Consider the following 23672-nt stretch of genomic DNA (forward strand, 5'->3'; position numbering starts at 1 on the left):
CAAGAACGCACAACCAGTACTGGGAGTGTCCTTTCTTGCACTGAAGGAATGGATGTAAAACAAAAGAAATACTTGAGCAGACACAAGCCTAAAAGCCTGAGGCTACTACTGTAAGCCTACTACTGTATCACACCAGGAAGGAGACATTCCCAAGCATTATTCACTTACCCACCACAAAACGTAACTCTTCCAACAAACCTCTGAAGAAAAGTTATTTCTGTTTCCTAAGAAAATGCATTTACTTCAACATTGCTTTTGTAAATACCGATCTATTGTTTACAGTGCCTGTACTGAAATCAGCAGATACACTGCTTTGAAAACCTCCAACTCAATCCTACTAAGGAACCCAGGCAATGAAAGCTTCTGTGTCAGGATACTCAAGAGTGTATTATTCTTGAAGTTCAAGAGGGAGGAGGATGCAGGCAAACAAATCAAATACCACATTACAAAAAAGTTTTTTACGAGACTTTACTGTAACTGACAGGATTCCAAGTGCTAGAATAGAAAAAGGAATTCAAGAAAAACATCAGCTGACTCCATAGCTTTCTGTGCTTATTTAACACTTCCAGAACTTGTAGCACACACTCAATGCCCCTAATTGAGACATAACACTCTGAGAAGTGGGGACTTCCCATTACGAACAAGGATTTGTATCTGGATGTGACCAGCTGTCAATCATCTTCTGTCAAATTGGATCTGGCAACCTCTGGAAAATGTCATCCTCTAGGCAGCAAATAAACTCTAACGAATTTTATGATCTTAAAGGTCTTTTCCAACCATAATCATTCTAGGAGTCTATGAAAATTTGCTTTGCATTCTCTGCAAGAGGAGGGAGAGGGTTTTATACGTTACATGCAACATAGCACATTATATGATATTATTACAGATAAACTGGGTACAACTGCAAAATAGTGTGTCTTAAACAGCTGAAACACTGAATAATATTCCTGGAAAAAAGGATTTGGGTGTGCTGGTTGTTGATAAGCTCAACAGGACCCAGCAGTGTGTGCTTGCAGCCCAAAAAGCCAAGCGTACCCTGGGTGGCAGCAAAGAACCATGGCCAGAAGGTCAAGGGAGGTGATTCTGCCCCCCTACTCTGCTCTTGTGAGATCCCACCTGGAGCACTGTGTCCAGTTCTTGAGTCTCCAACAAAAGGACATGGAGCTGTTGGAAGGACTCCAGAAGAAGGCCACAAAGATGATCAGAGGGCTGGAACACCTCTCCTGTGAAAACAGGCTGAGAGTTGGGCTTGTTCAACCTGGAGAAGAGAAGGCTCTGGGGAGACCTTCGGGTACCTGAAGGGGCCTAAAGGAAAGCTGGGGAAGAGCTTTCCATAACAGCATGTAATGACAGGACAAGGGTAATGGTTTTAAGATGAAAGACGGTAGGATTTAGGTGAGATATTAGGAAGAAATTCTTTAGAGTGATGGTGGTGAGACACTGGCACAGGTTGCCCAGGGAAGTTGTGGATGCTTCCTCCCTGGAAGTGTTGAAGGCCAGGTCAGACAGGGCTTTGAGCAACCTCGACTAGTGGGAGGTGTCCCTACACATGGCAGGAGGGTTGGAACGAGATGACCTTCAAGTCCCCATTCAATCCAAACCATTCTGTGATTCTGTGACAGGCTGTTGGGAGGAAAAGGCCCTGCTGGAAGAACTTCACATTCATTCTTTACATAAAAAAATGACACGTGTACTTCCGGTAAATGGAGCTTTTAGAATTTCCTAGAATCTGGAATCAAATGCTTAAAAAAACCACACAAAACAGAGTTTGGAAAAAAGTAATATTATTTAACATATTCTTGAATTAAATATTTCACATAACAAAAGTGTTATTTTCATGTCACCAACTATATTACTTATATACATATGCCAAAGAGTTAACAAAAGAATTAAGAGATGCCCCATGAAAACCAACAGTGATTTCTTGCTTCAGCATTCTGAAATAACTAGTTTGTATCATACACAAAGTATAGACAATATTTACAGAAAGGGCTTTTTGGATCTGAGAGCAATTATCTTTCAGAAGGTAAATTAAAATCCAGCTCTGTATTATAGTACAACAAATCCACCACCAATCTAGAAGTACTTGCAGCAAACCGAAAAGATGAACATCCTGCAACTGGTATTAGTATTTACAAAATATACTGATCAGCCACACAGAGGCTCATAGAACTTTAAATATATATATATATACATATAAGCACACATATATATATCTATATATATGTAACATAAATAAAATTAAAAAGAAAAAAGTAAAAATAAGAAAAGAGCTGCTGTCTTTGGAATGTCTAAAAGATGACTGTTTTTACTCCAGTGTTTCTTTGTTACCAATATACTTAAGTGACACCTTTCAAAGCATTATTTAGTCTACTAGGTAGTTTTGCTGAAACAATGACTTAGGCAACAACAAATAAAAGTAAAGTGTTTCCAAAATTCACAAAGAAAAGAACAAGGAATTTACAGATTTGTAATGATAACTGTTTACAGCAGTGGGGAATACTGTGTAATAAAGGTGACCTAGTGTGCATCTAACTTTCTTACTGCTAACACAAATTTGAAGTTTACTTCCCAGATTCAGTATATGGCTGTGTTTTCCACAGATACTGAGATATGTACCTGCTGATCCAATACAGCAAACATAAAAGAAGAGTCTTTCATTGAAACCTCTTCTAGTTTGGATTCTCTTTAAATAATTACTGCTGAGTTTAAAACCTCAGACTTCTAATGCAAAAGCTAACTAACTGTCTCTGTGGTTGGAATGGAAATGAACATGCTCCCTCTGACCAGTTTAAGCCAAGAAAAGCTGTAAGTTCATGGCATTTTACTTTTTTCCAACAAATTCTTAAAATGTACTTGAAAAACTTAAACAGAAATACAGCATTTTCTTGTGGCTTGTAAAAAAAAGCAAAACAAAACCAACAACAAAAAAAACCCCCATAAAACTATTTTATACTGCATGCATCTACTCTGTAGCATTTTTTTCCAACCTCAATTATTTCTTTAAACATGTAAAAAAGAAAGCTGACAGTTTCATAGTTTTCCCATTAAGTTACTCTTCATCTCCTTTAAAAATGGGAATCATTCTATTCTGATATAAAGTTCCAGTTTATTTTTCAAATAGATAAACTGGCTGTGAATTAGAAGATGAAACTGTATACAGTATTACCTGAGTTCATTGATTCACAGACAACTTAGCACAGATTAAACGATGTTTCCCCAATAGTCTTCAACAAGCTTAAAAAAAAAGAATGATTCTTTTAGGTAATTTTTGTAAATAATAATAAAAAAAAACTATAATATATTATTCTATTAACATTTCCAATGCTTGAAGCTTTAAATGTAAAATCATCTTTTACTTTTCTGAAAATTTCTTTTGAGAAATTTGAGTCCCAGAAACATTTTTAGCTTCCAAATTTTAAGGTGTCATCGAAAAACATTGCCTATACTTTGCCATTCATTTGAAGATTCTTGTACCACTTCTTCTAAAGTCAGAGCACGACTAATATCTTCCCCTTCTTGTTCTTGATGACTAGCAGGCTCTTGTACAGGACCTACCAAAGTACAAGAGGAAAAGATGAGTGAGTATGACTTGATGTATGGTGTAAGACAAATGCAAAGATACTTGTGAATAAAGGAATGGCCGTGGAAAAAGTACTACACATCTACTTCAGATTCTGTAAATTCATTAGAAAGTCTTAGAAAAATAATTTAAAAATAGTTAATATAATCGTTTTCCTGCAATAGTTTTTGAACTGTCTATTTCTGCACTACAAAGCTCCACATGAAAAACATGGTACCAGAAAACAGTAACCAATCTGTTTCAAACTGGGTTTTGGGTTGCATTTCCAACTACCAGCTTATCAACTCTGGTCTTAGTTTCTAACTCCTTTAATAACTTAAGGGAAGTGGTTTTTGCTTTCCTACTAGAGCCTCTGTCTTTTTGCACTCAGCATTACTATCATTATGCTACGTACCAGGGTAACCGTGAGCCCGTTTCATGTGCAGTTTCATATTGCTTTTCTGTGTAAATCCCATTGTACAGTAATCACATTTAAAAGGCCTCTCTCCTGTATGCTTTTTCATGTGGACTTGAAGAGCACTCTTCTGGTTAAAAGCCTTTTCACATAGCGTACACTGAAATGGTCGTTCCCCTTTTATAAAAGACAAACACATATTTAATAAGTTCTCATTTCAACAGGAAAACACAATGTAGTATTCAGTAAAAATGAGTTCTATTCCATTCTATGAAAAATAATTAAGATGAACTAGGAACTAAGCAGACATGATCTCTTCCCTTGAGACTCTCTCCAAACAGTGCTATGCCTCCAAATGATCAGCAAAACATCCCAAATATAAACGTCAGTCCATTTACATAAGTCCTAAAGCACGGATATTGCTATCTTTCCTATCCAATTTTTATCTAAGTAAACTATGTAATACACTTGCAAAAAATCAGATTCCCAGTTGACTTTTCTGTACTCAATGGAAACATCACCTTTTTACATAATTTAGAATAATGCACGTAAAGGAATATTCTAGAATTAATAAAGCTGATGTCTGCAAGAAACTAGGAAGTCGAACGTGTTAAAAAAGTTCTGGTAATTCTACATGGTACCTGTGGCCCTCTATTCCAATAGCTACTAGTGTTTTCTGTCTCTTAGCAAAGAAGGCATATTGTTCCAAATTTTCAAGAATACTACTAATCTCTAAATATAAACTCAAGAACACATTAATTATAAAAATATTTAAAGATTTGATAATATGAAAAAGCAGACCTTAGGTTCAACACTCAACACCACAACATCAACACAAGAGGCCTTGCTGTATGTCATTTAAGACTTCTAAAAGCACTTTCTGAACATAAAGAAACATGGTGTTATTAGCACAATAAAGCACGAACACAGCAGTATAAACACTCTTCTACAATTCTCCTAAAAATGACCAATTTCTCTCTTCATCACTTGTATGTTAGTGTCACCACATGCACTGTAACTTCCATGCTAAATCCAACTTCTCAGACAATCTATCTCCTTTATCATGCAGAAGTGTTCTTCCTTTTTTTGTTATTAATGATTTCACTACTCTGAAGTCAAATCTACATTTCCTCAGGTACTTTTGACTCCAGGTTTTCTGTTAAGATGAACAGTAAAACTGGAAGCATCTGTTTCCCTCTATTTTCAGCAACACTTTTCCAACTTCTCTTCACTAATAAATCTGAATATACAAAATATTTACACCTATTCAGAGATATAATTTGTTTCCTGGCCACTGATTCAGTAGGTATTGTTCATTAGAAGTTTCAAAAAATGTTTCATCAAGGTAAAAATCACAAATGCTTTCCTACAGACAAGGACCATACCTTTAAGAAAGCAATCAGACACACTTTAGCCTTTCCTATCATAATTTATGTTAAGAGCATCCATCTGAAAACTTCTGTGCAGCAAATTTTCACACTTTTTGTCTTCGGAAATTTTTATAACATTGTCTTCTAAAAGAATGACTACCATGTGGATTGATTAGCTGTTTCAACAATGTCAGACAACAGGAATATAAATATAGCAGCATTGTTATAGAGTTTGTTGCAGCACATGCACACCCAAATACAAGAAACTCAAAAATATTAAGAGGATTTACTGAGAAAATTACAAGTAATTCCAAAACTTTTCCTATCATTGTGCAGATTTATGAAAAACAGATGCATGAGAAGACTGAATTCCTGAAGTGAACTATGCCCATTACAATGGGTACCATGAATCAAAGCAGGGAAAAAGGAAACTGGCCTTCTTTCCTTTCAGATTATTTTGTGAAACTCTTTAAGTAAAACATTGCCCTTTTTTTGAAGTCTGTATTATTTCAGTCAGTTATGCAGAAAGCAAATTACTGGGGAATGTCTAAAAACTTTTTATCTCCTTGGATTGTAACTTGCTGCTCTTTTGCTGCCCCAAATATGACCAGAATGTTTCTTTCTACCATAATAACCACAAGCAGCTGTTCCCCTTCTTCAGTTTTACTTTCAGGAAGAGCAGTCACCGTTTCTCTTGGCGCGGGGGGCGAAGAAGTACAAGCAGTCAGCCCACTAAGTGGCAATTCACAGGGTCAGCAGAGACCCCAAACACATAAAAACAGCTCCAGTAGACCAGATCAGTTTCCTCTCATACTTAGATGAGTATCTACCTTCAATCACACACACCCATACTACAGTAACTGCAACTTATTGATCAGCAATGAATGCAGCAAGCTGACAAATAGCTGCAAATACCCATCACCCCTACCAAGGTATTGCTTACCTACCAGGAGTTAAGTTCTGCTGAAAGTCAATGACACAACCCCCACCAATATTAGAAGTCTCACCCATTTCATACACACTGAAAACATCTCCCCCTGCTACAATGCTCTCTGGTTGTCATAATTAACACATATCACTCACACTACAGTATTTCACAACTGGATACATAAGGATGTAATCCCTTTCCAGCTTATTGAACATACACATTCTTCATTTGCTTTTTATGCCCAGTACCTCCTATATCTATCCATGCCCTCAATGCAAGATCTCTAAACCTGCTGGATTCCCACATTTCAGGATTCCCTTAGCAAAAGAACTCCAACAATAAATTCACTGAGTTGATCAATCCTCTCTGTCAAACCTTTTATCCTTTCCTGCTACAGAGCTGTCAGCAACTGAATGAAATATGAGAAGTCAGGGTCAGGTCCTGGGATCTCCCTGGCTTTCAGGTGTCTAGCAAACTCCAACACCTCAAAGCTGAAATACTCACGGGCAAAAGAGCAAGAGCCCTTGCAATTACTCTTCCTTCTTTAGCTTTGCCAGTATACATATCGTAAGCTGAATCAGGCAACTGAAATAAGCCAAATTCATTTTAACAGAACACAAAAAAATGCCACGGCAGGCTACACATCATATAGGCCTGATCTAATTCATCTCCCAACATTTGGAATCATGGAATAATTTTTGTTCTTTTTCCATGGTAAAACAAGTTTCAGACTACATTAATCTGTTTGCAAACCTCATGATATACTGCAGAAAACAGTAAGAAAGTACAGACAGAATAAGTATGACCTTGTCTTGACTTGTTATGTCTCAGTATGTGCTTGCATACAATGGTAAAGTAAGTATGAACACATCATCTAACAACGACTTTTCTATATGAACACTGCTGTATGAGAAGTTAAAGCAGCTTCCTAGACTGGGCAATCTTAACATGTTTTCAGCTTCATCTACTTTTTTCTGTCTTCCCTAAAAGCCCTTTTGTCATTTATTATTCATAAAATTGAAGTACACAGCCTTAGATACAAACTGAAGCTCCACCATATGTACTGCTTCATAAAAAAGAACAAACCCTACCTTTAAGAACTTCCTATAAAGCTAAGAGAAAATAAATTAATGGACAGACCAGCACGTAAGACACATTAAAATAATGTAAATTAGCAATACAGGCAGTGAAACCAGGACATCAACAGCCTATCAGATGTCATACAGACACACAAAAAGAATTCAAATATACTACTGAATAAACATTTGATACAGCATAGTAGAACGCATGTGAGAGTATAGGTGTGTTTATATAAGACTGCAGTTTTCAAAGCCAGAGAAAAAAAAGTTTTGACGTATGAAATGACAACATTCCCACTTAAATAAATATATAGGCAAGTTTATAATTCAGAAAATTGTTATTAATATAATATATAATTATATATAATTACATAATTATTATTACTAAAAACAGAATACAAAGCTGCAAAGTTAAGATTCATTCAAAGATGAAGCTCAAATTACATAACCCAAGAATGGCAAGTGATGCTAACCAAGAAAAAAATGCCAGGGTTAACAAGATAACTGGAGTAAGAGATTAGGAATCTTGCTTTAAATACATGAAAAGCATCCAAAAGCTAACTACCAGAAGTTGATACTGGGGGAAGAGAAACCTCTAGGTGACTCTCTGGAAAAGAATCTTTTGCAGAAGTCTTTTCCTGCTACAAGCACAACCAGTCAAATTTCCTGGTCTTCTCCAGTTTATTAGCAACACAGTTAATTTTTCCCTATCCTTTTTAACCCTAACAGCCATTTTTATTTGTAGCAGTGGTATGGAAAAGAGAGTTGTTGTTTAGAAGAATTGACTCCTATATTTAGAACTCATGTTCTTAAGAACACTGTTCTTAAGACACAGGAGGTAAACAGGAGGGCATTTGGGCTATCAAAGTACAGCTGTTAATTTTTTGAATTTGTAACAACACAGAGGCTGCAACCTGCACTTTTATTAGAAAAAATGCTCCCTGGCAAAAGTCAGTATAGTCTTTTTATAGAATAAAAGTTGAAGAAAATAATTAAGCAGAAAACAACATTAAAAAAATTTAGAAGTACTGGCATTAGAAATAGATTACCTAATAGTTCAATGACAAGGAAACACTGCATACAGCAGTCTGTATAGGCATTCAAGACTGTCTCTTACTTAACTTCACTGAACACACCCACTCATTTACACATTCTCCTATACGCTTAAAGAAGATCATATCCTGTTTCTTTACATCACTTTAAACAATATATAAAATTTTGCTTTCATTAATCTCTTTCAGAGATTAAAAAAGACTTTCAGATACAAGCTCACGCATCCACATTACTCCTATTGTACTTAAAGTGCCAAAAGATGGAGAAGTTTAGTCACACCACTAAGCATGATGTTCTGGCTCTAAACAAATCACAGACTGAGATTTCAAATCTGCTGGTTCTCATTTTAATTTCTAAATACTTTTTGTTAGAAATTTACTTTTTTTTTTTTTTTTTTTTTTTTTAAGTTAGTATTCAAATGCCATTACCTGAAACCATGAGCAAGGACTTCAAATGAAAAGAACACCCATCTATACATTAGTTAGAAAATCTTGCAAGATGAAAATAATTTCCAGTGTTACCTGTGTGAATGCGACTGTGTCTCTCCAGCTGACTCGGTTTAGCAAAAGCTTTTTCACAAGTATCACATTTAAACAGTCTAGGCTTCTGGGAACTTGGTGAAGGTCCAGCCTGGTGGGTTTGCATGTGTTCCTAAGCCAGTACAGAAAAAAATACATTTCAGACCATTAAAAAAAAATTCAGTATTTAATGTAGAAATACATTCATACTTTGGAGACAAAAGTAGAGGATCTTAACCATCAGTAAACAAGCTCAAAGAAGACGGCAATCTGCTTTTTTTTGTTTTCCTTTTAAATGAGAAATTGTTTTTGTATATCCAGACTTTCTTCCTAAGGGTGATGAATCAGTATCTTTGCATTAATCTGTCAATAACCACATGCATTGTGGTTCTTCCATACGTTAGTCCCCTCACTATTCATATGAAGCAAAAGAGCTTGTGAAATGCTTTTTCCACTTAAAAATACAGATTTCAGACAACTGTAGATTTTTAAAGTTAATACTGGAATTTTTTTCCCTTCCCTCTTCAGTATCCATTTGCCCTCCTTGCCTGATATACCCATACATATTCAAATTCCGTGCCTGCCCAAGTATCTTTGTAAAACTGCAGAGAACTCAAAGTGGGGACTATCACAACACGAAGCCACACAATGTCAACGTGCAAATGGAACTACTTCACAACAAACTCTTAAATTAAGCAAAAAAATAAAAATCACTCAGTTCACTACAGGTAAGGAAGCAGAACAAAGGTACAACTTGTCTTATCTTTATGAAGAAGTATTAGTAACAGTGTTAACTTCAGTGTTTTTAATTCACTAATGCTGGGCCCAGAAGGTTTATAAATTTAAAGGCATGTCTTATGTTACCTATTAAATGCTTCATTTAACCCTCTTTATAAAGACGAGGGCAGGGATTTACTTGAGAAAGTACAATGGAGGGCTATGAGGATAATTAAGGGACTGGAACACCTGCCTTATGTAGAAAGGCTGAGAGACCTGGGGCTTTTTAGTCTGGAGAGAAGACTGAGAGATCTAATTAATGTGAGTCAATATATATGAGGGCTGGGCATCAATAAGGAAGGGACAACCTCTTCTCACTTGTGCCCTGTGACAGGATGAGGGGCAATGGATTCAAGGTAGAGCACCGGAAGTTCAACCTCAAGATGAGGAAGAATTTCTTTACTGTAAGGGTTGCAGAGCCCTGGAACAGGCTGCCCAGAGAGGTTGTGGAATCTCCTTCTCTGGAGACTTTCCAGACCTATCTGGATGCATTGCTGAGTGGCCTGCCCTAGTTTTGGTCCTGCTCTGGTAGGGACACTGGACTTGATCTTCAGAGGTTCTTTCCAACCCCTGACATTCTGTGAATCTGTGATTCTGTAAATATCAAGATACAGTTCAGATCACAAAATAAAGCAAATACAAGCATATTTGATTTGAAAATGTAATCAAGAACTTACGTGAAACAGCACTGAGTAATTGTCCACTTACCAAAATGTGTGTGGATATTCTTTTTTAGTCTATTCATAAAAATTATGAATATCTCTAGTCTATTCCTAAAATTACAATTAATAAAGTAAAAGAAAATCCACTGAAAAGCTGTCCTAAGACCTACTTAATATCAAGGCATTGCCTCTCCCTCCAGAAATTCCCTGCTATGAATTCTGGGAGGCAAGAAAAATTCTGGCCAAGTTATACTAAATGTTTGCTCTTTTTGTAAAACACTTCTTCAAACCATTTACTTTTTCTGTCTCTCAGACATATGATTCTAGCCTGGACTTATCACTTGTCTAGTGTAGCCCAATACGCCTAACAGGAACATTTTATAATCTCATAAAAAACATAAGCATACTACCAATTTTTTGAAAATAGCTGGAAGTATCAGCTTGTTCATAACTTAAAGAAAACTACACAGAAATTATCACTAGATGAGATCATTAATATAAGGATATTTTAAAACAAATGCTTCCTCAGCAGATGCCACTTTATTCACAGGACAGATCATTTAAAAATCAAACTATAGAGTACAAAGCAGATAGCTTCCTATGATTCCAAAAGCTTATCTGGAAATCAGGATTAGCAGTGATGACATACATAAGCAAATTAACCAAAATCTTTTTAAAGTACTATTATTTGCATGACAGACATTCAGGTTTTTCATTCTGTAGTCAACATATGCATTAAAATTATCTCTGTGGTCCAGGAACTGGTACTCTATCTGTGTATAGATTATCACTTAGACTCCCTCTCCTGGATGCACACCTCTCATACTGTAAAAGGAAAGGAAATGTAAAGGGATACTAGGTCCTTTTCATTAATATTGCAAAAAGTCCAAAAGAATGAGTTAGCAGAGCAATCAACAGTTGTTGCCAAATACCTTGAGATGTGTTGCTCGCTTAAAAGCTTTACTGCAGATCTGACAAACATGTATTCTTTCTTTGCCATGAACTTCTTTACTATGGTGCATCAACGTGGTGGCTGAAGCAAAGGTCTGATTACACTCAAAACACTGGTGGACACGACCTTCTTTTTCTGGTTGACTGCTTTTAGTCACATTAGGAGAAACCTGTGTCACCTGTAACAATTTAAAAAAACACTGTCAAATAATTTCATAGGCACATCCACAACAGTGGTTGATTTTTCAAAATCTATCTTAATGTGACTGATTTTTGACAGTACTTGCAAGCAACTTACCAGCACAAAGAAGATAAGTTTTATATGAGTTTGTATCTAATTTCTCTTAATAATGACACATGTAGTTTAAGAAAACAGATATAACTCTGGACAGATTAAGTTTACACATTTTAAAAAGAACATGTTTGTATTAATATTTTCCTACACTCAGTTTTAGATTCATGAGCATCTCGAATGTCTCAGTGAACAAAATTCAAAGACCAAACATTTCAGACAAAAAAGAATGTGTAACTCTGACTTTACAGAGAATAGTATTTTCTGCTTGTTAAGTTTCTTCAGTGGGGACTCTATTTTCATAGGGAAGTTAAGCTTTTAGCTAGCACCATAAAGTTCCAGAATCACTGAAACACAGTGAAAAGCTGAGAGAATTTCCATATGGTTGTGCTGCATTTTTGCTTTAAGTGAATGAGGAGTCTGTGGAAAAATTTCACTTTCTTCAAATAAAGTAACACAAAATCCTTCAGCTTTATAAACATAAGAATTAATGTTGAAAGGTCAATCAACACAGCACGACTAACACAAGCAACATAAAAGAGAATGACAGAAAACTAGTGTACCATTAGTGCTACATTTTGGCTGTTATTACAGTAGTACTACTCAAAGTCACACTTGACAAGTGTCATTATAATAAGCCTTAAGAAATGGCACCTTGATTTATGAAAGCATTTATACTGAAAGATGATCTGGTTTTAAATTCAGAAGACTAAGAAAACATGTTGATGTTGAATTTGAAAACATCCATCTTCACAGAGTATTTGAACACTAACACTGTTAAAAGCTCACACTCATAAGCATATGCAAATGTGAAATTCACACCCAAAAGGTGGTATTTAAAACACTATTAGTTCCAGTTGGAAGGGATGGTTTGAGATCACCCATTCCAGTATGCCTAGAGCACACTCTCAGAGTGTATTCTGGACATGTTCTGAGTATCAGCAAGGATGGAGACTTTATAACCTCTCTGGACAGCTGCCTCTAGGGTTCAACAAGCCTCACAGTGAAAGAGTTTCTTTGTGCTCAAATTGACTTATTTTAATGTGTGCCCATTGCCTCTTGTCCTTTCACTGGGTATCACTGAGAAGACTCCAGGTCCATCTCCTTTACTATCACCCATCATGTATTTATGCACATTGATAACTGCCCCAGGCAGAGCCTGCTCTCTTTTATGGCAAACAGTCCCACCTCTCTCAGCTGTTCCTTCAATGTTGCATGTTCCAATAATCAATTCTGTAGCCCTCCACTGCACTCAGCCCTACACATCCATCTCCTTCTTGTACTAGGGGCCCCAGGACTGGACTCAGCACAACACTGTGTTTTCACTGGAGAAGGATCAACTCACTTGGACAGGTGGCAGCACTCTTCTTAATTCTTCTTAACCCTGGGATGCTCTTTGCCATTCTCGTTGCATTGCTGGCTCACAGACAACCACTCATCCACCAGTACCCCTGGTCCTTCCTAGAAAAGCTGCTTTCCTGATGCCCTCAGTGTACTCTACTTATTCTTCTCCAGGGATATGACTTTGCAATTCCCTTTGCTGATCTTAGTGAGGTTCCTGTTGGCCCATTCTCCAGCCTGTTGATGCCCCTCTGCATGGCAGCACACCCATTCAGTCAACAAACCACTCCTTCCAGCTATCACCTGTAAACCTGCTGAACATGCACTCAATCGGCTCTTCATAGTTAGCAATTACCAGGCTCTGAAGAATGCTTCTGCTTGCTGGCTTCTCGGTCTTACCAGGAAGTTATCATGAATTTTCTCCAGAGATTTTCTCAATTCCCTGTTGCCCTTCCGGCAGATCTTAAGCATGTTGAAGTAACCCATGTGGACTACAGTCACAGTTTTGTTTAGGTTGGAAAGGGCCTCTTGAGATCACCTAGTCCAACTCCTCTACTCAAGAAGGGTCAGCCAAACAAGGTGCCCAAGACCAAGATGAAAATCTCATCTTCTCTTTTTTCAGAGTCAGGCTATCTGTAGCTGATGCCTAGTATTCACCCATGTTGGTCTGCCTGCCCATCGGTACCCATAGGGTGTCAGGTAGCTAACCATTCAGGCAGAGCTCCATGCATTCCTGCTCCCGTCTTGCCAGCCGGTCCTTCCTAAAGATCCCAAATCTAGCCATGGCAGTGCTTTAGTTTGCAAGGTATAGCACCTTCTCTCTGGTTCCAATGAGATGGCAGCCCTGCAACCTCTAATTCCTCCAGTTTCTTCCCCATACTGCATGCACCAGTGTATGGGCACTTCAGAGAGAGACACAGTTGTGAAAATTTTTCCAAGAAGAGCATTGTAAGTTTCCTCTATTACATTGTCATCTCAGCACCTTTACTACAGTACACTTAAGGTAGGCCCACTCTCTTCAGCCCTTACTGTTTTGGAAGTTTCTCTTGTCTGTATCAGCCACAACTTGCCCACATATTGCTCATCTAGTCCACCGCTTCTTCACTTGATTGTGGGTCATCACCTGTCTCTCTCATTTTTTCTGTTTTACCAGTTTGGTTGAAAACATTAATTTTGCCTTCAGCAAGAGAAGTCTGAACTACTTTTTCAAATATTAGTACTATACTACATATATTAAAGTTTCTATTGAAATTGAAATATATAAGAAGTCAAAAAGACTTTATGTTTAGCAATTTTGATACAAAAAGAGAATGGGAGAGGTGTAGCTGAGTTTTGCCAGTTTTCATTATCCAGTTACAAACTTGGAATTTTTTTGAGCAGTCAGTCTTGAGAGAATGGTTATGTAATTTGTATAAAGAAATGAACTACTAGTTGCATTGTTTTTTGTATATGAAAAGTGTTTTTAACTCAAAACTTAAAACAGAAGCTGGGTGACTAGGAAGTCACAATGAACCTCTTCCCAAAACTTTTATTTGCAAATGAAATCACCCTTCTTACTTCAGGATACAGAGGAATCATTTCAGTATTTTGTATTAATAATGTACTTTACTCACAAAAGATACAGAAATATATTGTGTCTACCTGATACGTGATCTCCTCAGAATTTGCAGATGCTGAATGGGGTGTATGGCTCACCAGTATGACTTGCTGTGAGCCTGACCCACTTTGGCTGGCGAGACTGGAATCTGTGAGTATAGCAGGGAACTGCTGACCCTGTCAAAGGGGATAAAAGGGAAAAAAAAACAAACAAGGTACAGTAACTATATTAAAACAGCTAATTGCAGTAGTGTAAATTATTTTTGTACCTCAAAACTACTTTTTTTTTTCTTCCCCTTGAAAAAGTCCATTCCAGATTCCTATCTGAAATAGTACTGTTTTCTCTCCTTTTCTCTTTCCATGTTAAGTCTTCCAATTTAAGGTTAACAACAGCTGGAATTCTGTAAGAGTATATATTCAGTTCTGATTAATTTTTCCTAGACTTGCATCAGTTGCTGAATGTCTCAGCCTTCCCCATCTTTGTCTCTTCAGTTGATACTTTTTTTAACCCCTCTAAGCTAAACAAGCTTTCTTTCCTAGTCTTATCAAAATATTTTCCTTTTAAAAAAAATCTCTTAATTAACCTACTTGCAAAATACATTAAAACAAGGCACAAAATAACTTATTAATATACACAACTACTATCCACACTGCTTCTATTTCTACATTGAAGACTTTTCAGTTTCCCCAGGAAAGTCAGTATCTTTATGTACTACCTATTTAAAGATTCCTGCAACACAAATTGTGTTTATATAGTCCTTAAAACACTGTTTCATTTTTATTTATTCTTGTCTTAAAGTCAAGCATACATTACTAAGTCTGAAAGGAAAAGACATGTTGCTCTGTTATTCTGTAATGTCAGAAATTGCAAATGTGTCGTAAGAACTACTTAAGAAGTCTTTTCTTTCTCTCCTGAGCATAATTGCAGAGAGACTGCAGCACATAATCATCCCCACAGATTTTGCCAGGTTTAATCACAGCATATGCTAGAAAAATAGTCTTTCATTTATACGCTTTTACACATTTTCAGTTGGGTCAAAAAGTAAATAAAATCAATCTAAATCTAGTTAACCCAAGAAAGTAGAAGAAACAGCCCAAGTTTTCAGATGTCCCACCCATACTGATAAGCCAATCACACAATGATCCTAAATTTTCCCTTTCCAATCTTTTAATATTATTTTTTTTATTGTTTGGGTTTTTTTTCTCCTCATTCAATGCATTCTACTTGTCAACATGTCTTTGGCTCTTGATGACACCACTAGAAGTCTTAAATTATGATTAAAACAAAAGTAATGCTAAAGCTACTGGAGAGATCATAGTCAACAGGTTCCTACAGGATGTCTTACAATGCCATCTGTTATTAAAGACAGTCAATTTAATTTAGATTCTGTCCTGTTATTTGCTATGCAAGAAATGATCACAACTGCTCTTCAGTTCTCATGTTCACAAAGAAGAAAAGAAAAATTTACCATGTTAAACAACACAAGTTTAGGAATATGAAGTTGCATTGCTGAATAGTGATTAAGTACACAGTTGAGTTTATCACTAAAAACTGATCTCAGTGGTAGAACCTATCTGTTCACTGCAAGAAAAAAAATGCAAACAACCTGCAAAATATATCTGTATTTCTGTTTAGTTTATGCTTCTAGATGGCACTGCGTACGCATTATTGGCAGAAAGAAGGAAATTGCCTGACTTCTCAAATACTATGTATTTAAAGGCCAAAATTATTTTTTAAGCTAAATTTCCAACTCCTGTCTTGTAAGACAGCAACATCAGTTCATTTGTCAGTTCAGTAGAAAAAACATTTCTTACCTGTGAAGTGATATTAAGGGTAACTGCATCAAGACCACCTGACAACATTCCTTGAGTGTCAGCAAGAGTCAAGGTGACACTACCAACTCCTGACGAAGACATCACCAAATTTTGGGCAGAAACTGTAGACTGAGATATGGGTGTTGTGGATTGAAGATTTGTTCCACCTGTTGTATTAAGTTCTGGAACATATGCAAAATAGTAAAAAACCCCTACCTGTTACATTTGTAAAATCTTAGCTGCAAATTTATTTTAATTGAACTTAACTTCTGTTTCTCATTATAATGGGCATAGTAAGTTATGCATTTGTTTCAAATGGCCTGAAAGCCTCAGGAAGAGGCCAAGAACAAGAACCTCCATGAATCCAGCCTTTGGAACATGACACTATTACTAGGCCTTACTATTTCAGAAGCAAATAAATCAGTTAAATGGCTAAGCACACATAAAAAATTGTCAGTCAGATGATAATTAGAAAAACATCTAAATGTAGCTTGATGGACATCGTACTACAAACCAATAACTTTGTAATGTGACAATTGGGAGATGACTCGTTACTAAAAAACACCTGAAAAAGGTGAAGGTTACATGTTCCTGTAGTCTTATCACTTTCAGAAATCTCTATGAAATTTACTGTGACTCATGGCAGTAAAACCTAAATTTGCTAACTCTTACCCTATCCTTGCAACATCGTTGATAATTCATAATAGCAAGAAAAGCCAGTTTATTATTAATACATATTTCATAACAGTTTTATTATAACGGCTGCATAAGAGTTTATTATAAATTCTTCAACATGTTACTAGAGGCCTCAAAGCTCTCAGTTTATGTAAGCCTTGAAAACCTAAAATGATACAGAAACTACAATACAACTGTCTGTAAATGTACTAATTCGTTTACACAAGAGCATGCCTCAAACTTCAGATGTTACAGGATACTCTGGGGAAGGCTTCCTCTTGTATACCATTAAAGCAGATTTGCTTTACAGACATATATGGGCACTAAAGGAAGCTACGAACAGAGACTGACAAAAGGCAAAGGAAGACAAAAGAATTAAGTGTCGTAAGAGTGATAAAAAAAATTTACATGCCAGTAATAGGTCTGTATTAGTGCAACCTGCTGCACTGGTTGAAAGTATGAACAACTATATACAGCCACACTTGTCTGTGTGTATACACAAATACAGGTAGAAATTCATATACATTTTTAACATCTCAAAATTTGAACACTGCAGCAACTTTCATATATAGGGTATTTTATCATCTGTCTACAGCAAACATTAGATTTCTTCATCTTCCAACTCATAGAAACAGTCCTTCAATATTCCTGTATCTGCCTCAAAGTACAAATTTTAGATACCTCATTTTCATTTTCTTCTTACTGTGCGGAGTAAAATTCATTTACATTGTCATAACAACTTAAAGCTAGTGAGAAAACCCAAAAAGTTGTGCACTTCCTGAATCATAATGTGCAAGGTTATACTATTTCAAATTCTGTTACTTAGTCTAGTATTTGTTTTTTTAAAATGCTATTGTTTTTAATTAGAAAAAAGACTGCATGCATACCTGGAGCATTTAGTGAAGTGGTCTGAGAAAGAAGCTGATCATTGCTTATAGTTAATGTAGCACCTGCAGTCTGACTGTTGATGGTTGGGGCTGTCAGCCTTAAGCCACTATTCAGATCAGTGCTTCCAGAATTATGCTGAATAAGATCTTGGCCTGAATAGAAATTAGTCCCATTATAACTGGAAAAGTCTCAATGTTATTCTGCTACTGTACTTAGAACTATAAACACATGATCACAAAATAATAAAAGCAGAAAATACAACTAAAATACAAAATGAAAACTGAGATTATTAATATTTAGACAAATATTGATCCTATCTAGACTCAAGGCACCAAATTTAATGAAACTATAAAAATCTAGCAAACTAAAGGCTAATGGTTAAAATCTTATCTTTTATATCTACTATACGTATAATGAATTGCACTGAACATGTCCTCTTTTGTAAAAACATCACTTGTTAAATTTGTGGAACAGTCAACAACATAGAACATACAGAAACTGAAAGCAGATACCAGTTGTTGGACACCTATACTCAGTTTTTCTTAGATGAGTAAAAAGCCATAAACAAGCAAAGAAGCAGAGATGAGGGACCTTGACACTTTAAGACAGACATTCATGACAGTTAAGAACACTAAGCATAGTACAGAAAATGGAGAAAGAAAAAAAAGGAAAACAAAACAGAAAAAAAGGAAGGAAAAGAATGAGAAAAGCACTAAATATTATACTGAATCCATTAAAGAAATATTATGATACAAAATGCAAACTTTCTTTGGGGGAAATAGAAAGACATTTATATTGTATATAGGATCAGTCTCTCAGAGGCAATAAGAAACTCAGTTTAAATTCACTCAGACCTAGATATTAACTATGTATTATACGTATTATAAAGACTGAATAGTCCACCTCCAAAAATGATTATAACATCTATTAGAACGTGGTTCCACAGGCATTAAAAGAAAACTAGATTAAATAAATCCCAATGCTTTCTCTCTCTGTTCCCATGCCAGTACTATTGAGAAGATGCACCACCTCAAGTGAGGCACAGCCAGGAAGTAGGAACTTGTTACACGTAATATAAACTATGAATATAAAAAAATAGAAAAATGTCAATATGAAAATATAAAAAAATACAACACGAGAAAGCTGCGGATTGTGACAATATCCTCTAATGCTACTGTACAGCTATCTTACAAAATAGAGAACTGGTACCAATAAAGATCTTTTAAAATACCAACCAGATATTGTAAGAGTGATTTCTTGAGGACTCCCTGATGAGCTTGTAGTAGGAGAACCTGAAGCATGAGCTAGAACTTGACTCAAACTGGAATTATTTATGGTCAATGTTATTTCATGTTGTCCATTTGAAGATGATACCATACCCTGTGAAGTCATGACTTGAGAGATGTCCTGTGCACCTAAATATGAGTAGAAATTAAAAATTCATTAATATCCTTTCCTTATAATAGAAAACTTTTAATGCAATTAGTATTATTTTCTGAATTGCTGTAAGAAATAGTCAGATGCTAAAATGTGTACACTAAAGAATTAATGTCATATCCATATTATTTCTCTGCAGGTTGATATCTTAAGAACAAGTATTTTGTTTTTCTAAGGAGTATACATATTCTTCAGTATGTTTTTCATATAGTCCACTTTCTAAATGGTTACAAAGTTGTAAAATTTGCTGAAGATTCTCATACAAGAACTGCACGCTTATTTTATTAAATGAGATAATTTGGTTGGGGGTGGTGGTGTGGTGTAGATTTTCTCACTGTAGGTAATACTCTAAGTAAAACTAAGAAATTAAAAACACAATAAAACTATTGACACTACTTACCACTAGTGCTGGTTGTAAGCACAGACTCTTGCTCAGATAGGGATCCTATTGTCATGTTAGCAGACGATGTTACTGTGGGCTGCAAAGACAGGCCTGATATTGGCTGAATAACCACATTCGCTGGCACTGCAGTTTCTGTTGTCTGGAGAGAGGGATTCTGTGGAGCCATACTGGGATCTCCAGTTAGCTGCTGTGTCAGTAAATTACTCTGCTGTAAAGTCTGCTGTAGAAGACTTGGATCAATCTGAAAAGCAAGTGATCAATCTGAAGTTAACAAATATAGGTCAAGTTTAATGAATATTCTCAAAAGAAATCCAGAATAACACTTCATAATTAACCATTTTGAATATAAATTTATTTTTTAAGTGTCCGTACATAGCCAGTCTCCAAAGTCACTATGTAAACAGTTTATTCAGCTTCACCTGTACATTCTCCTCTATCTTCCCTCAGCCAAGTGTTTGGGAAATTGTGATCACAGTTACATATGAGCATGCTGGGCACCAGCTACCCACACTACTGGCATTCTGTACTGCCTTATTGCTGAATTTCCTGCTTATCACTGTCTTCAGGTCTTTCAAAGTGAAAACACATGGAACAGAGAGGAGACTGATACCAGAAATTATGTATTTCTTCAGCTCCTAAGGTTCATTAAGGTCCCAGTTCAGTCAAATAGACAGTCTTGATAACTGAAGATACATTTTACACCTTAGGCATGCTTGAGGAATGGGAAGAATGAAACTAAAATACAGCTTTCTTCGTTCCATGCTAAAAAACTCCTTGTGTAGAGTCTACGAGCAACCCAACAGCTCTTAAGATGTCCCTTCCCTGAGCATGGGGTTGGACCTGGTGACCTCCAAAGGTCACAAAAAGATCACAAAAATCATTCTTTCACATCACTTCAAACACAAAATTTTAAATGTAATCATCTCACCTTTATCTGTTATTCATTTCACAAACTCATGGGAAATTTAAATTGTGAATCAAAATACTGAAAGTTTGCCAAATAATGCAGGTGTCTTACGTTAAGGAAAAGAACCCTCTGTGCAATAATTCAGTATTTTTTTTCTGGGGAGGGAGGTAGGGCACTGAGTGGGGGAGGGAAGGGTGTTGGTGGTGTTCTTTTAGGGTGTTGTGTGAGAAGCCTGAAATGATTTTGAAGTCGAAAGACAAAATTCAATTAAAAGAAAAAAAAAAAAATCAGAGATTCTAAAGCCATCTGCCGAAATCCCAGAGGGGTAAAAAACCTGAAAAACTGAAAAAGAAAGAAACCAAACCTGGAAAAGCCCCACTGTGAAGCTATTCTTTAAGTCTTCTAATATAGTATAACTGATAAAACATGGTATTGCTTTGTGCCTTACTCAACTCAAGGGAACTCTTCCAGAATTATGTATGGTCTTTAAACTTCCTTGCCCTCAGTGTGACTATAAAATTAAAAGCAAGAAACTATAAGCAACTTACCTGCAATGTTATGTTGTTAATACTGGTGGTATCTATTCCAGAAATTTGAACATTTTGTCCAACTAGATTAGCAGCAAGTTGTAGCTGTATTCCTTCAAGAGTGGCCAAGCTACCATCTGTCAAGGACACAGTTACATCACCTCCAGCTGCCAAAGAAAACAATTATATTATGATGGTTTTCTTTATCATTACTGATTGCTTCTTTTAGCTTATTTATTTTTATAAATTTAACCAATACAAAAGCTTTGCACACATACATATTTGTTAATAAAAAAAAAAATTGAAGTAGATGACTATTTCAAAGCTTCACAAAATCTATGTATTTTCAGGACTGTTAGTTTTTAAGCACTAGCTAGCATCTTACAAATCACAAACCACTCTCCAGAGTAGCTTTGGAAAGCTGGAGAAATTTGGCATATATTTCCTTGGCGAGCATGTGACACCTAAATACAAGCAGCACTCACACATGATATATACTTTTTGAGTCTAAATATACACATGAAAGCTGCTGCCACATTTTTCACACAGCACAAATATTGTTCAAGAAGGTATCAAAGTTCATCCTATGTACTCTTGTGGATGGAAATAAAGATACATCAGCACTTGAAATCCAAAAATCTCTGTAACTTAGAAAACTCCTAATTTCAGAAGTTAAATAGACCATCTCTACAAAAAGTCTTGAGAGAATATAAGGAAAAAGTCACCTTGTGTTTGACATACATTTTCTCCAAACACCTTCAGTATGATCAGTTTCCTTTGCCTGATGTATCAAAAACATCTATTTTTCCCTTTTCAAAACCCTTTTGTATAATAAATCTGCTTCACAAGGTACCCAAGAAATACCTCCTCCAGGCAAAAGCCACAACACTAATTTTTATGTAACAAGGAATCAGCCACTTTCTAGGACATCTGACCATGGTGAAGACTCCTCCTTATTGTGTTCACTCAAAAATCCAAGCAAACATCTGTTTTTAAGCACAAATTTATCACTATTTGTGCCAGCGAAATAACATTTACCAGTGTCTTCTGAAAAACCGTAATTTTGTTGGTTTTGGACAACAGTTTAGATCAAATCAGATAAGCTGGAATGGCTACAGTTAAATACAATACTGATACATAACTGTGAATTTGTGAGCATGCCTTCAAAATCACAGACATGTACTGAAAGAAGTGCCAAACAAACACAGAAAATCAGGTTTTCATTTTCAGAAGTGACAGCTCAAGAGCCACAATTTAAGGAGTAAATTAACAATGCCAGGGAACAATTCCAGACACCTTAACATTATTCTAACCTCAAAAACCATCTCTGTCCCGACTTTCCTGAACCTGGTTAACACTTACAGAAACAAATCCTGAAAGCAATTTAGAAATTAGCAAGGAACATTCTCATAAGGTCATTGTCTTACCACATGAAGCATGTTGGTAAGAGTAAGAGTAAAAGAACTGTCTGTGGCACATTCAATGTGCTAATGCAGATGTAGTCACAGTCAGTCAGTAAGACTTCATATTCTAGGCATTTAATTATTTAACTTTCATGTCTACATCAGTAGGCTTTTATGCTGCTGAAGTGTTTTGTTTTTTGTTTAGGTTTTTTTGCAGTATGTGGGTTTTTCTTTTTATTTTGGACTATGTGCAAATGTACAGCAGAAAACATGCCCTTAGAACACTCTGTTCATTAGTTGTGTAAATAACTACTATATACAACAATTTCCTTGCTCTATGATCTAGTGCTTGAAAGGCATAGTATCAAAATGAATATGAGTACTGCAGCTACTTGCTACCATGTTTTTTAGTCCTTCCTGCAGTGTAAGACCACAGCAGAACTGAAGAGATCTTTCTAGGTGAATATTTTCCCCTTCATTTTTAAGTAAATAAATTTCTACTCACGTCACCATTGGGTATCAAATTCAGTACAACTCTTACTTGCTCAGAAATAGTATTTGGCATAATTTTCTGAATAGAAAGCAAAGTTCAGTACTTTTCTCAACCACCACCAAAAAGTCATGCATTTTTACCTGACACTGAAGCAGGAAGGATAGCCTGGCCCACAAGTCCTTGTTGAAGTAAATTTTGATCAAACTGACTCGTCAAAACAGAGTTGTTCATGATGAAAACATTCGGGTCTGTTGAGGATGAATTGAGAAGATTGACAGGCTGTAATGCCTCAGTTGAAGTACGAGTGGCAGGCTTCCTAGATTTCTTTGTTTCTGTTTTATAATGACACTGTATGTGGGTTTTTCTGCGCCCTGAAGTACGAAACCGTAAATCACAGTGTGGACACTTAAAGGGCTTTGCTCCTGTATGCAGACGCATGTGGACCTTTAGACTCCCTTTTGTAGAAAAAGAATTACTGCATACATGACAATCGAAGAGCTTCTGGCCTGGAAAGGTTTCAAAAACAAACAAAAAAAAAGTGATGAAACCTCTAAAAATCAATAGCACTGCACCAACAATT

The 23672-nt window shown here is 36.1% G+C and overlaps 1 protein-coding gene across 7 annotated transcripts in view; it reads right to left on the reverse strand.

The window, feature by feature from the left end:
* Positions 1–1767: 1767 nt before the first annotated feature.
* ZNF236 (zinc finger protein 236) overlaps positions 1768–23672 on the reverse strand; it is a 79583-nt gene continuing 57678 nt past the window's right edge. For all 7 annotated transcript variants that reach the window (XM_071737014.1, XM_071737011.1, XM_071737017.1 and 4 more), the window contains 11 exons: positions 23233–23598; positions 21218–21363; positions 19760–20003; positions 19158–19337; positions 17922–18074; positions 16360–16541; positions 14590–14721; positions 11297–11494; positions 8929–9058; positions 3978–4154; positions 1768–3554 (listed from right to left, as the gene is read on the reverse strand). In XM_071737014.1, coding sequence (XP_071593115.1) covers positions 3427–3554; positions 3978–4154; positions 8929–9058; positions 11297–11494; positions 14590–14721; positions 16360–16541; positions 17922–18074; positions 19158–19337; positions 19760–20003; positions 21218–21363; positions 23233–23598 — 2036 coding nt within the window. In that variant the 3' untranslated portion in view covers positions 1768–3426. The remainder of the gene's footprint in view (positions 3555–3977; positions 4155–8928; positions 9059–11296; positions 11495–14589; positions 14722–16359; positions 16542–17921; positions 18075–19157; positions 19338–19759; positions 20004–21217; positions 21364–23232; positions 23599–23672) is intronic.

This window comes from Heliangelus exortis, chromosome 2 (genome assembly GCF_036169615.1).
Source record: "Heliangelus exortis chromosome 2, bHelExo1.hap1, whole genome shotgun sequence".
NCBI lineage: Eukaryota > Metazoa > Chordata > Aves > Apodiformes > Trochilidae > Heliangelus > Heliangelus exortis.